Below are 15986 nucleotides of genomic sequence, written 5' to 3'. Positions count from 1 at the left end.
GAAGCAAGCTCTCAGGAGAAGAAGCTTTGCAACCGATGCAGAAGCCATTGACGCAGTGCAAAATTGGTCACAGGTGCAACCAAAAAACCTTTTTTATCGCGGAATCCAGAAACTTGTGAAACGTTGGACAAAGTCCGTTGAAGTGCAGGGAAGGTACGTAGATAAATAATGTATGCTATAATTTTCTATCATTAAAATAAATATTTTTCGTCTCAAAAGTCCCTTTACTTTTTCACTTCCCCTCGTACATACGCATTCACTCCCTCTGTCGTGTAAGATGGTAGGAATGTGAAATAAACTTAGCGGTAGAATATAAATACATTGTAATTAATCGTGGGGAAGGTGTACGAAGCCCAAATGCGTAAAATTAATACATGAATATAAAATATACATACAAGAAAAAAATTTTGCATGACCTCGGTTCCGAGAGTTCCGGAACCTGTACAGAAAAATGGAATAGAGATCAACATAAACATCATTTCCGCCCTTCTTATTGCTCATGAAAACCACACATCGCATGTTGTACCACCATACGGTGAGACCTTCAAAGGTGGTGGTCCAGATTGCTGTACATACGGGTACCTCTAAAACCCAGTGTCACGTCCTCTTGCATTGAAGCATGCCTATATTCGTCGTGGCATACTATCCGCAAGCTCATCTAGGCACTGTTGGTCCAGATTGTCCCACTCCTCAACGGCGATTCGGCGTAGATCCCTCAGAGTGGTTGGCGGGACATGTCGTCCATAAACAGCCCTTTTCAATCTGTCCCAGGCATGTTCGATAGGTTTCATGTCTGCAGAACATGCTGGCCACTCTAGTCGAGCGATGTCGTCATCCTGAAGGAAGTCATTCACAAGATGTGCACGATGGGGGCGCGAATTGTCGTCCACGAGATGAATGCCTCGCCAATATGCTCTCCATATAGTTGCACTTTCGGTCGGGGGACGGCATTCACGTATCGGACAGCCGTTACGGCGCCTTCCATGACCATCAGCGGCGTACGTCTGCCCCACATAATGCCACCCAAAAATAGCAGGGAACATCCACCTTGCTGCACTCACTGGACTGTGTGTCTAAGGTGTTCAGCCCGACCAGGTTGCCTCCAAACAGGTCTCCGACGATTGTCTGGTTGAAGGGATATGCGATACTCATCGGTGAAGAGAACGTGATGCCAATCCTGAGCTGTCCATTCGTCATGTTGTTGGGCCCTTTTGTACCGCGCCACATGGTGTCATGGTTGCAAAGATGGACCTCGCCATGGTCGTTGGGAGTGAACTTGGGCGTTATACAGCCTAGTGCTCACAGTCTGAGTCGTAAAACGATGTCCAGTGGCTGCACGAAACGCATTATTCAACATAATGACATTGCTGTCAGGGTTCCTCCGAGCCATAATCCGTAGGTAGCAGTCATCCACTGCAGTAGTAGCCCTCGGACTGCCTGAGCGACGCATGTCATCGGCAGTTCCTGTCTCTCTGTATCTTCTCCATGCCCGAACAACATAGCTTTCGTTCACTCCGAGACGCCTGGACACTTCCCTTGTTGAGAGCCCTTCCTGGCACAAAGTAAAAATGCGGACGCGATTGAACCACGGTACTGACCGCCTAGGCATGGTTGACCTACAGACAACACGAGCCGTGTACCTCATTCCTGGTGGAATGATTGGAAATAATGGGCTGTCAGACCCCCTCCGTCTAATAGGCGCTGCTCATACATGGTTGTTTACATTTTTGGGTGGGTTTAGTGACATCTTTTAACAGTCATAGGGACTGTGTCTGTGATATAATATCCACCGTCAACGTTTATCTTCAAGAATTCTGGGAAAATTTTTTTTCTTGTTTGTAGAATAAGCATGAATTCAGCGAGTATGCAGTTGTGGCTGACTGGAGCATACACAGATGCCGATTACTTCTCCTGCCATGTTTACCGAATGCTCCGGAAGTATAACATGCTAAAGAACATGTGAAAGGGCATTAAATTCTATTTAAACATTATGAAGAGGTTAATATGGAACCCTTCTATGGTTTGTCCCAATGTAGAGCTAGTAATTGAACCTTCATCATCTTTAAATAAAGATTTGGGATAAAAGTTGTCGCTGGGTGCAGTTTTGACATCGCGTACCTATTTTTATGACAAATTAACGCGTTGATATCTTTAATACTGTCTTACGACTACTGGGCTCATATTGACGTTAATCTTTGGCGGTATGAAATATATCGTTTAATCAAACCATTCTGCTTTTCTTCAGAACAATCCCGCAGGCTTGAGGAAAATACTGAACTGGATAACTGCAGAGTATCCCGGTTACCCTATCTTCGTGACGGAGAACGGCTATGGCGACTCAGGAGGCCTGAATGACACGGGCAGGGTGGAATACCTGACTGTAAGTACAAGTCCATAAGAGGTTGCTGAATGTCACGTGTAGATGTTGTTGATGTTCCGAAACACTCATATTACCTTGCTGTAGAACTACCTGAGCGCGCTGCTGGAAGCGATCAACACTGACGGAGTGGATGTACTCGGCTACACCATGTGGACCCTCATGGACAACATGGAATGGACCAGCGGCTTCTCGTAAGTAGCTTGCGGCTTAATTAAGCGGCTTGATTATGCCTAGAAACCTAGCAGGAAAATGAAATGAAACAGAAGTAGATGGATTTACTAATAAGGTAAACATTATTGTCTAAGTGAAACGAAAAACTTTTAAACGAGAAAACTGTAAGTGATGTTTCTGTGGCGGTAATTCCGATATTTCGACATCACAAGTTACTCACTCCGAAAATGAAAAAAAGAACGAGTAAATCAGTGGAGCAAGGATTGAACGCCGGGACATCTGAGAGCACAGTTTTCATGATTACATCTCTAAGCCACTCGTTGATACCCGTTGTTAATATACCTGTCGAACCACAGCAGGGCACTGTTTGAGAAATTCAACTGTTTCACTTTCATTCATAATATATCTAAATCAACGTTACAAAAGGGTCGCTGAAATCAGTGTTAAAATGGTAGGTTGACGCCACTACTTGGCGAGGTTGATGTCGTCAGTCACTTTCATTGACGCAATTCTGCTAAGGTGTTTCCAAAAGTCTGACTGATATTTATCATGTAAGTTGCTAGTTTTGAGTAATGTCAGCTGTCCATGAGTAATTTACTCCAAGGCTTTAGATACTGCAGGTAATATGCTGATCGGCCTATGGTCACTTGCTGATTTTTTATTATCATTCTTGGTTATTTCCCGAATTAAGCATTGTTTACACTCAATAATGAATACTGTGTGGCAGCAAGAAGCAGTAGACGAACCACAATAATGAAAGTTTTTGAGTATACAAAATTTTGCGTACTAAATATGGAAACTTTTTTACAGAAGCTCTTATAAAATGGCACTGCTACAATTGTAAACTTTAAGGCCACTACCATCGTCGTCATCATCATAGGCCATTTGGCATCGGTTCGTAGATGTCGGACACCACTCTGTCTTCTCCTTGCATTATTATCTTCAGGTATACGCATCCATGATTCTCCTGCATGGCATGTTAATAACATAAGTTCACTGGCTGGTCGTTTAGTAAATTTAGTAATATCTTCCAGGACATTATTTCGTTTTTCTCTTGGTGAGTATGACGCTTATTTACCTAAAAGATTTTAACCTTGTCTTAAGGCTTCTACCGCTAAGCAGACATGCCAAACCTGCATTGTTGCACTGCGAATCTGCGCCTATAAACCTGGAGTAAAATTTAAATGTTTGCCACGAAGTAATTACGCAAATTTCGAAAAATTTAGTTAATATGCATTTCTATTTACTGTTTTGCAATTATTCAGTTGAATGTTGTACAGAATGTCTCAACTGCTTACAATGGCGGTTGGCTTTCTTAAAATCTCACTTCCAACCAATGAGAGGGAGATTCATGTTTACATCACTGTCACCTGCCTTCTTATTCTTACTCCTTGGGTGACCAAATGAAACTGAGATGGCAACAGAGATATACCCTAAATAGAGTTAACAATCGGTAGCCAAAAGTGAAGATGAAGAAATGTAAACGTTACTGTGAATCTAAACGGATCAGTTTACGCCACGGCAGGGGGAATTTTTGTATGACCCACAGAACCTCACTGAAAGAGTCATAATTACCATGTTTCTTTCACTCTTTTCGTGCATTGTACAGTTGACAGTTACGCTCTTTCACACTTCCTATGTGTTACACAATTCCTCACAACTTCGAGTTCTCAGATACTACAGCAGTATCTTTTCCAAGTAACCTGAAGAATACCCGGTTTGAATTCTCAGACAGTATCTATGCACCCTGAAACAGACCAGGTCGTCGATTGCAGTCACTTCCCACCAACCTATATCTGTTCCTAGGCAGGCTCCTTCCATGCAGTGGTTGCTGGAGGATCGAGGTGAAGAGCCGACATCCATTCCCCAAACGCGTTCAGTGCGTAACGTCTCTGGCAAAGGTCCTGGTCAAGAACGCTTGTACCCTATCATTCTACATTCACTGAAAAAAAAGCTCCTAGAACAAGAGGAAGGAGCGAAACGAAACTTCAAGGACTGAGAAGTTACGTGGTTTTATTTCAGTGATTAATCAAGCTAAATATCCAACGAAATTGGCAATTTGAGCGCACTGCTGGTTCCTTATCTGTAGGATATTGGGTTATCTTGGGCCTGGGTACATGCGCTGTTTCACTTGAGAAGAATGTAGTACAACCGTTATGTCTTCGCCTAAGGTGAACCGCGACGTATCTGGCCGTCGATATCCTGGAAATTGGCATAGGGATTGAATCGATGTCTCAGTGCATTCCACATGTGCTCTACTGGCGACAAATCGTGGAACCTTGCTGCCTAAGGGAGTACCTCGACATCATACTGGCATTTCATAGAGATGCGTGCAGTGGATAGGCAATTGTTGTCCTACTGAAAGATGATACGAGAATATTGTCTTATGACAAGTAACACATGAGGCCGGTCACAAGCGTCTGTGCCTTCAGAGCGTCTGTGCCTTTAGCGCCTACCAGGGATGATCTGAAGTCCACCTGAAGGCTTCCCCCCCCCCCCCCCCCAACATAACGTTAGAGGTCTGAAAAATGGTTCAAATGGCTCTGAGCGCTATGGGACTTAACCTCTGAGGTCATCAGTCCCCTAGAACTTAGAACTACTTAAACCTAACTAACCTAAGGACATCACACATGCCCGAGGCAGAAATCGAACCTGCGACCGTAGCGGTCGCGCGGTTCCAGACTGTAGCGCCTAGAACCGTTAGAGGTCTCTCCAAGACATTAGCAGAATGTGACATTTTCCGTCGCCCCGCCATAGTTCCAGGCAACAGCCACCGGGAATAGTGGAGAACCGAGATTTATCGCTGAAAATGATGCATCGGCACTCGACAACAGGCTACGCTTCCGAGAATGGCACCAGAAGCAGCCATCTGTCCTGTGGTGTGAATGGCAGCCAATATCTGGAACACTGATTCAGCAACCCGGCTTCGACTAGTCTCCAACGAATAGTTCATGATGAGACAGTGTGTTCTAATGAGTCCATAACTTGTGCCCAGATCGCAGGCGTAAATGTAAAGGGGTTGCGATGTGCTTGGCACCCAGTAAGGCGATACTTCCTTGCTGCGGTCGAACTTGTTCGACCAGAATCCTGCCCCATTCAGTTCAACGTTGTTTGAGTGTGACATCTGAATGCCCCACGAGACTGGATAATTCACGATTCGTTGAGCTAGCAGCATGCAGACCCTTTCTTAACCTGTTAAATACTGGTAACATTGTCTCACACGAGCACGGAGCTTTCCCCATTGGTCTTCAGAGTGTCCAACCAACGGTCCGACGTAGCACATGCCAATTACATAACTTGTATGCTTTGGTAAAATGGTCACGTGGTGATAACGGTAAAGCACTCTGGTGGTCATCGTAGCCGTGAGACGCCACTGCAACTCTAACCATTCACATACCCACTGCATCTACATCAGACCATTGCTTCCATGTGTTTAACTTTTGTTGTCAGTCAGTGTCTGAGGGTACTGCATGCGGCTGAGCACTGCCATGCTGAACAGTAGAGCAAGGAATTGTTTGAACGACAGAAAGTATCTTAGGCTATAAAACATTCCTCACGTATCAGTTGCTATTGTGATTACCCTCAGATCACAGGAATCGAGTTTGCATATTGGACGCTTGTCTGGTGAGCAGCTCAGTAGTCCTTCCATTCACATCTCAACTCTCAACAAAGACAAATCTGCACGCAGCAGTACAGCTCAAATTTCCAAAACTGGACAGAGCTTCAGGACCCACTGGAATCTCTATCAGATTCTATTCAGATTTTAGGGCCGAGCTAGCCCCTCTTTTAACAACACCTTAGATCACTCAAACTAAAAACTGTGCCCAGTATTTGGACAAAGCATAGGTCACCCCATCTACAAGGAAGCTACCAGGAATGATTTACAAAACCATCGTCCAATATCCTTGACGCTCATTTAGTGTTGAATCTTAGAACATATGGCGTATCAAACAAAATTTTTAACTGGACTGAAGATTTCTTGGTAGAGGGGACACAGCAGTAATTCTGGATGTCGAGTGTATGTGAGTTTTATCGCGACCGCGATATTTCTGCCCCTGTCAGTTGGGATTCCACGACTTTCAAGTGAACAAGGAATGGATGGACTGAAGAGGACCGTACTCAATGCTAAGCGGAATTACAATGGCCCAATATGTCTATCAGCTGGGAGGACAGACATATTGTTCACTCTGTCGTGCAAGATCGTAGAGCCACATGATATAGCTCGAGCCAGCAAACTGCAGTGAATCAAGTACTGCTTGTCCGTGACAACTTAACGATTTTATTGGTGCAGCCAGAAACGGAGAACAAGAACACTTGTTGAAACATATTCATTTACCTCCAAGTGCTGCCAACGTTACGATGTCGCTAGATGCCAAGTGTTAATGCGCACATTGTTAAGGATTACGGGGCCAGGACTGCGGCAGGCTGCCGAAGCTGCCCCCCCCCCCCCCCCCCCCCGCTCTTCTGTTCTCAGCAGTCATAAAGTGAGGGTAAGGTTGCCATACTGCAAATCCTGACAGCCATTGAGCAAATTGTCTGCGTATCGTGGACAAACCGCATCAACAAGGACTATGTGGCGATGTTTGGAGGACCACGGACTGTCAGCAAGGCGACCACTGTTACTGCTTTCCTTGATGCGGCGGCAGAGACGCGCGCTGATAGCGGTGCGCCCGACGGCATCAATGGACTCAGGAGTGGCACCACGCCGTCCTTTCAGGCGAGTCGCATTCTGCATACAGTATCACGATGGACTTACGCCTGTGCGGCTGCTCTGAGGAGTATTTAATCAAATGAATCTATAAACATCTGTGATGCATTTATGAAGACTGAAGTGACGGGTGGAAAGTAGAAATGAGCGTTTGGTATCGTTGGCCGGGAGGCCCCTGCCAAGTGCAAGTCTTATTTCATTTGACGCCACAATGAGCGACATGCGCGCCGGTGATGAGAATGAAATGATGATGAGGACAATACAACACCCAGTCCCCGAGCGGAGAAAATGTCTAACCCGGCCGGGAATCGAACCCGGGCCCTCTTGCATGAGAGGCGAGCACGTCAGCACCTAACTAAGCAGGCGGTCGTGACGAATGAAAATTTGTAAGAAGGATTTGATGCAAACTTGGATTGCCTGCTCACTAAGCAGATACGCTAACCACTACGCCACCTCAGTACAGTTGCTCTGCACAACTGCACGGACTACTCTAGCACGCCTTCCTCCTCAGTCCAAATTGCCATTCGTGCCTCAGTCCTTTTGGTATTTCCCCAAAATCAAATATCATTGCAGAGTCTCTCCAGCTATATTGGTACAGCACCTGAGCACTGAACGAAAAAGGGGGATCCTGCATGAAATCCAGGCATAGGTGCTTTAATCAAATGAAACTATATGGTGTTTCAAGTCGCAAACATCTATGATGTGTTAATGCAGACTGAAGTGACGAATGAAAATTTGTACTAAGGCCAGGATTCATACATGAATCTCCTACTCACTAGGGAGCTCCGCTAATCACTACGCCACCCTTGTTCTTATGCCTGGGTCTTAGGCAGGATCCTCTATTTCGTTCGATGCTTAGGTGTTATTCTAGTACAGTTGGACAGTCTCTACAATGCTGTTAGAGTATAGGGGGAATACCAAATGGGCAGAGGTATGAATTGGAATTTGGATTGGGGAGAGAGGTGTGCTTGAATAGTCCATGCAGTTGTGCAAAGCCTCTGTACCAGGGTGGCGTATTGGTTAGCGCATCTGCCTAGTGAGGAGAAGACCCGAGATCGAATCCTGGCGTTGGTACAAAGTTTCATTTGGCGCTTCATTCTGCATACATTACTTATTGTCATACAACCCAGTACCTGGCATAAAAGTATTGGGTCCATTAGGTACTCAAAGTGATCACCTCTGGTGCACGGGACTACTGAGTGTTCCCTTTCTTTGAAGCCTTCGTGACGGTATCGTTCAACAAGATCACATAAAACTGCATGTTATCTGTACTGTCTTGATCTGCCTCGAAACAGATGGTGTCGGAAATGATGCTATGGCCCCCTGAAAACATCTGGTTATCGACTGCCAAGAGATTGAGACACTACCACTCGCTGGACACTATGATCGATGAACCCTGGCGTAGACTTGAAGCTGCATGGAATGACGTAGCCCTATCTCTCGTCCAAGCTCTATTCGAGTCGATGTCCAGTCGGATTAGAGCCACTGTTGGTGCCAGAGGTGGCAACTCTGTGTACTGAATTTCGGACCCAGAATATCCCCAAATGTTCTGCAAGTTTAATCATGTATTCTTCCTAAATATTGCATACGCACAATAAGTAAAATTTTTTTCGTTCCTGGCGTTCGGGTTTTAATGTCTATCATTGTATGGTAGAATTATGCGCCTTGCTCTGCAACACTACTGTTGGAAAGATGTCTCCTGCCAAGACGACATGTTTTCAGACCCCCTGCTGAGAGGGCACAGTGAAAAGTCAGAGTGGAAGACTGTTGTAGCGCGGCGACAGCCTTTACGCTCTATCTAAGTTATCACTGATGTTTTCCCTTACAGTGACACAGCTATTTTACAATGCACGAGGGGCATTCAATAAGTACTGCAACACATTTTTTCTCCTGAAAGCAAGATGGGATTATTCAAGATTCCAATACGTCATATTATGCCCCACTCTTTTGGCTACAAAATCCTTTTTTCTAACATTATCTCCGTTCAATGCGATGGCCCTGTACTACCTTACAGGAAAGGCCTGTATGCCCTCATGGTTCCACTCTAATGGTTGACGTCGAGGCTGCATCAGTAACCTCCCCTTCGTCCACGCACTGCTTCCCGCGGAAAGCATCCTTCATTGGGCCCAACAGATGAAAGTCGGAAGGTGCGAGATCTGGGCTATAGGGTGAATGAGGAAGAACAGTCCAATGAAGATTTGTGAGCTCCTCTCGGGTGCGCAGACCTACGTGAGACTTTGCGTCGTCATGGAGGAGAAGTTCATTTGCATTTTTGTGGTATGTACACGCTGAAGTCGCCTTTTCAATTCCTTGAGGATACCACAATACACTTCAGAGCTGATCGTTGCACCATGAGGGAGGACATCAAACAGAATAACCTCATCAAAGTCCGGGAAGAGCTCGCCATGACTTCACTGACTGAGGGTGCAGCTTTGAACTTTTTTCTGTGGAGGGGAGGTGGTGTGCCGCCACTCCATGGACTGCCGTTTTGTTTTCGGTTTGAAGCGATGAAGCCATGTACATCACCTATGGCAATGTTCACGATCAGCCTCGTCATGCACAAGTAATTTCGCACAGGTGTTCCTTCGTTGCTCTTTATATCCTTCTGTTAGGTGGCGAGGAACCCAGCAGGCACACGCCTTTGAATGCCCCATGTGGTGGACGTGTGCATCAGCACTACCAACAGAGACGTCCAGTTGAGCAGTGAGGCCTTTGATTGTGATTCGTCTATCACCTCGGATGAGAGTGTCCGCACGTTCCAACATTATAGGAATCACAGCAGTGTGCGTACAGCTGGCATGCGGGAGGTGATGGCAGACGCCTAGCCCAACGACTCAATGCTTTTGTTCAATGCCAGGTTTCCGTAAACATTTTCAGGGACTTATGAATGTCTGAGATACTCTGCTATTTCGCCAAAAGCAACTCCAAAAGCAACTCACTGACAGCTCTCTGCTTAGAACGCACATCCGTTACAGATGCCATTTTGAAAGCTACATATAGCCCCGTCACGAATGTCATTAAAGTAAAGGGGGTGAAGCGGGAATATTTCGCTATGTCCCACAACAAATCCCGAATTTTTAACCGACATTGGCAGAGAAAAAAAAAGTGCTACATTACTTATTGAACGCCCCTCGTATGTAGTGTTGGAAGACTATGTGGCACATAGCGTGCTAGAGTTATTTTTGTGGATATTGTGATAGCTGCTTTACTGCGAATAGAACTATAGATATACGGCGTGTCCCGGGAGAAGTGGTCAATATTGAGGGACATGACAGAGACGATCATTCGAAATAAAAAAGTGTCGTACATATAGGCTCTAACATGAATACATTAGGAGCTATGAGTACTTCTGCATCTTCGATACTGTGAAACAAATCTGTTCTACTGCAAGCTCTTTGCTTATCATATTTTGCGAGGTGGTAGCATGGATTGAAACAGGAAAAAGTTGTCTAATGAACATGGCTCTAAAATGCATATCTTGCTATGAACACTTGTTGCGTGGAAAAAGTGCGTTTCATGCTAGGGAAGATGAGAGTAGCCCTCAGGGAATACATCACAGAGCCTATGTTTACTAGACCTTTTTTGCTTCGAATGATCATTCCTGTCATGTCCCTGAATATTAATCACTCCTCCTTGGACCCCCGGTTCAAAATGGCTCTGAGCTCTATGGGACTTAACATCTATGGTCATCAGTCCCCTAGAACTTAGAACTACTTAAACCTAACTAACCTAAGGACATCACACAACACCCAGTGGGGACCCCCTGTATACTAAATCTTAAATGCAATGGAGGGTATCTCGACTTGTGATCTTTTTTGTTCACAGGATCAAGATGGGCCTGTATGAAGTCGACTTTGACAGTGTGAACAAAACCAGAACGCCGAGGCTGTCAGCGTACGCCATGTCAGAGATTTTCGAGAGCAAGCAGTTGCCAGTCTTGAACTAACAATGGCGTGTGTCCCAGCTGACGTAACAGCATAAATAAGACCCATGTTTAGCATTGTTCTATGTGTTCAAATAAAGAAACTAGATCGACTACCTAAAACGAATATCGTTACTGCGTTGTTCAAATGTATTTCACGTTACAATAATTCGTTGTGTAAACTTATCCGTCACTGTACTCCTTAAGGTAGTGAGTAATATGCCAAGAAATCGAGCAACTGTTTGTAGCTTCATTGACCGCATATACAGTATAGACAACATTTTCTCGCACGATCATTCGCTGTTCGGTATTTTTAACTGCAGGGCTGTGATTTTTCCTGAACGATGGGGTGCGGTTTAAATGGACAAGTTAACTCAGTTTCGTTTACAATTTAAAAATTCTATTGTTTATGACAAAATACGGTTTGTTACACTTTGTTTACACCGCAAATTCAACAGTTCTTTTGCGAAATCTTACAGGTATCATCGCCAACAAGTGGACAAGGACGTGAGTCAAATGTTATATGATTTCAAATTTGGAAACTTGGACCACTATTTTGCCACGCCAAACTTGGAGAAAAGTGGCGTCCTGTCACAAGTTGACCCTGTCCTGAAAATTAGAAATAACACAAACGATGCTGGTGTTATGGAACTAATTTGTTATCTACAAGGTGTTTAGAAAAAACTACGATTTGATCAATATCAGTGAGATATCAAATAGTTGACATACTGCCGGTTGGACTCTGTCTCGGGTTATTCGCTCGATGTTTGTTTGCTGGTGGCGGAATTGGAGGACGTAGCGTTAACGGTGGCAGCCATTCGTCCTAGCGAAACGTCAGAAAAATCGTCAAACAAACGTCGACCGAAGAGCCCGAGACAGAAGCAAACAGACAATACGTCAACAAGTGGCCATGAAAGCCTCAATAATTTTGTAGGTGACAAATATTTTCAGGAGTTACATTTTATCTCATTCCTGGTGCATATGTTCGGAACTAATATTTTTCAGACGTTGGGCTTTGATCTTTGTTGCTGGTACCTGTTCTCTCAGTATACTTCCTTCCTTTCTCCTTCGTGGCTCCTTCGGATATTCTCTTCTGACGTCCCGATGATACTTCGAGATCGTGCTGCCTTGTTGAGTGCATTAACTTTAGTACTTTCGAATTTTTTGCGGTCTTTTTCAAACAGAAACTATGTACTTCCTGTCTCACTAAAGAATAAATATGATATGGGTGAAGCTGTCTCCTGGATGTGGAACTCTTATCCTCGTTTCTCTTTTCCTTGGTACAGTCCGAGGATACCCCAGAACACTAGTAGATCTTTCAGTTAAGAAGTCTCCCAATCCTCCATTTCTCAGAGCCGGCCTCAGAATATTACTGAAGTTTCTGCTCTCTCTGACTTCGAGTTTTAGTGACGGACACTCAATGGGCTTTTGGGATGACACTACTAGCGGACTTCCGAAACGAAGTTCCACATTATAATGGCTGGGTAAGTAGCTATTTCTGAATGCAGCAAATGACACTATTTTCTGAGATGGACACCAAGTATCTAGAACGAAAATTTGTTGAGCGCACTTCGGGCCCGCGCTGTGAATTTTTCGCGAAGACGTCGGGATAAAATCAAAACAAAGGTTTCGTATTAACATGTTTAATTATCAATCTCTTTAACGCAGTGGTTATACACAGTTGTGCAATAGTTACAGAACAGATAAGTCACAAGTTTGGATTGCCGCTGGGAGCTATGTGTCCGATGGGCTAGCTGTGTAATCGCTTTGCGCCTTTTTTCATTTGCTTTTCTATACTATCGCAGCTCTCGCAACTCGAATATTCAGTTATTCTGGGTTCCTTTCGACGCGATCTTTCCTATAATTTGCATTGTCTATAGTTCCAAGCATATTTACGATCGTATCAGAGGATATCTTTCATTTTTTTGTAGTTTTCAATTCAACACCGATTTTCACTTATATTCCGACGAATATTTATATTGTCTCACTTTTGATCCGAGTAGTGTCTGGCAAGCTCTTCACAAAGACAACCAAATCAACATCCTAACTAAACGTGTTTCCACGGTACACCAATTTTTAGCACAGAGGTGCACGGGTGTTTAATAAGGGGAGTTGTCATGACGTCACACACTTGAAGCCGACGTCCGCCATGTCAGTGCTTCTGCTGGACGTGTTTTGATAAGGAAAAAAAATCCCAGCTCGCGTCATTTATGGCTGTACTAATCATTCCTGTTATAGCCTAAGGTGAAAAGGAATCGCATTTCATTCGTAAGTCGAGTCGTTCAAGTGATATTTTCTTTTACTTGCAAGAATTTTGTTTACGCTGTTTGCTTTTACTGTAGTGGTTTTATTTATATCATTTGACTTTAGATTTCCTGCCAGTCCAATTCGAAAAGCTCTGTGGGTGAACGATGTGAGAAAGAAAGAATGGAAACCGACCAAATATAGCAAAATATGTTCTCAGCATTTTCGGGAGGAGGACATTGACCGAACATCAGTTTCGTCAGTCCGTATTAAGGAAAATGTTTAATTTCGAAAGCAGCCTTTTCACATCACATACTTATCTTCTTGGTTATACGAAAGGTGTAACAAGAAGAGTGTTACATTAACGAGGCGAAATACGTCGTATTACTGGATCAAATATGCATTCACGACGAGAAAAACGTCTGAAAATGCCTTCCTAATGCTGTGTTATTCACCTAAACATTTTAACATTTTCTGTTTAAAATAGCTATTGGGTGAACACAACAGAAATTAAGAAAAAGAAGCAATCGTAAACAGTAGTCTGCTAATGTTTTGTGGTGTCTATAATTGGCGGACTGGCGTCAAATCAACTTACAGCGTTAATCCGTAGGTCATCTCCCCTTATTATATCTCATCGAACTTTACACAAAGCTAAATCGTACAGACACAGAGGAAACCGTGACCAACATGACATTTAAAAAAAGCGGAATAGATTCCGTCGTCCAAAACGCAGAGGAACACATGTCTATCTCAGATGAGGTCCTGCCAGTAACACCAACCTCCGAGTCCCAATCAGATGATGTAAAAGACTGAACTGAACACTGCCAGTCTGGAACCCATCCCGAAAGGGCAATGTACCGATCAACCCTTTCAGGTTGTGAAACACAAACGAAGTGAACTCCAGCCAAAAAACAGCCAAGCACACAAAATAAACACCAAGAAACAAGTTCCGATTCCGACATCAAACAATTTCGGCACCTGCAGGCGGAAAATGACATAACGCCAGAACAAACTAAAATCAAGGCCCAGCAAACAATCACCCCGAATAAGACGAAGCCAAATGAACGAATGCACGAGGTACCACCTATCAGGATTCAGTACACTGTGACGTTCCTAAAAATTAGTACTGAACTCAAAAAGCGCATCAAGGGATCGATCAAGGCAATCTTTACAGGAGACACGGTCAAATACCACTTTGATACTATGACCGACTAAAGAAATGATTTAAAATATTTTCAAGTGGACGAAATCCCCTTTTACACGTTTCAGCTTACATACATACATATACATACATACAGTAATCCTTGTTCCATAGATCATGAATGTGACATTTCGTAATGATGTGGAACGTGTCACGCTTGCACGATAAGACCACAAGCGAAGCACATACTACACGACAGACACAGAGAAAACCGTGACCAACATGACAGTTACTATTTCAATCTAAGAACTCATCTATTGAGTAGAAGGAGTTGTCATTCAGAAATTCTTTCAAAATTGCTTTTAAATGTTGGTTGGTTATCTGTCAGACTTTTAATACTATTTGGCAAATGACCAAAGACTTTTGTGGCAGCACTTTCTGTGCCAAAGTGAGACTTAATCCAGAATAGTGAAGATCATCGTTTCTTCTAGTGTTGTAGCTATGCAATTCGCTGTTATTTTAGAATTTGGATAGGTTATTAATGACAAATTTCATAAGTGAATATACTATTGCGGAGGTACTGTGAATATCCCGAGTTCCTTAAATAAATGTCTGCTAGGTGATCTTGGTTGGGCTCCAGCTATTATTCAGACTAAACGCTTTTGTGCAAAGAATACTTTCTCTCTTAATGACGAATTGCCCCAAAATATGATGCCATATGAAAGCAGTGAATGAAAATAGGCATAGTAGGCTAATTTACTGATATGTTTATCACCGAAATTTGCAATAACCCTAATATCGTATCCAGCTGAACCTAACCGTTTCAGCAGATCATCAATGTACACACCCAGAAATTTTGAGTATTCTGCCTTAGCAACAGATTTCTGTTCGTATTCTATATTTATAAATGGTGTTATACCATTTACAGTAGAGAATTGCATAAACTGTGTTTTTTCAAAATTTAGTGAGAGTCCACTTGCAGAGAACCACTTAACAATTTTCTCAAAGACATTATTTACAATTTCCTCAGATGATTCTTGCTTGTTGGGTGTGATTACTATACTTGTATCATCAGCAAAAAGAAATAGCATTGCATCTTCATGCTTATAAAGTGGCAAGTCGTTAATATATATTAAGAACAATAAGGGACACCATTCTTGGATGTCTCCCCAGTTAGAAGACTCTGCTGATTTTTGCATACTATCTGTACTGTCAATTTAGATCTGCTGCATTCTTCCAATTAAGTATGAATTAAACCATTTGTGCACTGTCCCAATCATACCACAATACTTAAGCTTATCTAGAAGAATTTCAAGATTCACACATTCAAAAGCCTTTGAGAAATCGCAAAATATCCCAATGGGTGATGTTTCGTTATTCAATGCATTTAATGTTTGATCAATGAAAGCATATATGGCAT

General features: G+C 43.4%; 1 protein-coding gene across 1 annotated transcript in view; it reads left to right on the top strand.

Moving 5' to 3' along the window:
- LOC124805685 (myrosinase 1-like) overlaps positions 1-11205 on the top strand; it is a 71947-nt gene extending 60742 nt beyond the window's left edge. Inside the window, exons 9-11 of the mRNA XM_047266254.1 lie at positions 2246-2380; positions 2465-2571; positions 11085-11205. Coding sequence (XP_047122210.1) covers positions 2246-2380; positions 2465-2571; positions 11085-11205 — 363 coding nt within the window. The remainder of the gene's footprint in view (positions 1-2245; positions 2381-2464; positions 2572-11084) is intronic.
- The last annotated feature ends 4781 nt before the right edge of the window (positions 11206-15986 follow it).

This window comes from Schistocerca piceifrons, chromosome 7 (assembly GCF_021461385.2).
Source record: "Schistocerca piceifrons isolate TAMUIC-IGC-003096 chromosome 7, iqSchPice1.1, whole genome shotgun sequence".
Lineage (NCBI taxonomy): Eukaryota > Metazoa > Arthropoda > Insecta > Orthoptera > Acrididae > Schistocerca > Schistocerca piceifrons.
The sequence above is the reverse complement of the archived record's forward strand: the minus strand, read 5'-3'. Positions and strand labels throughout refer to the sequence as shown.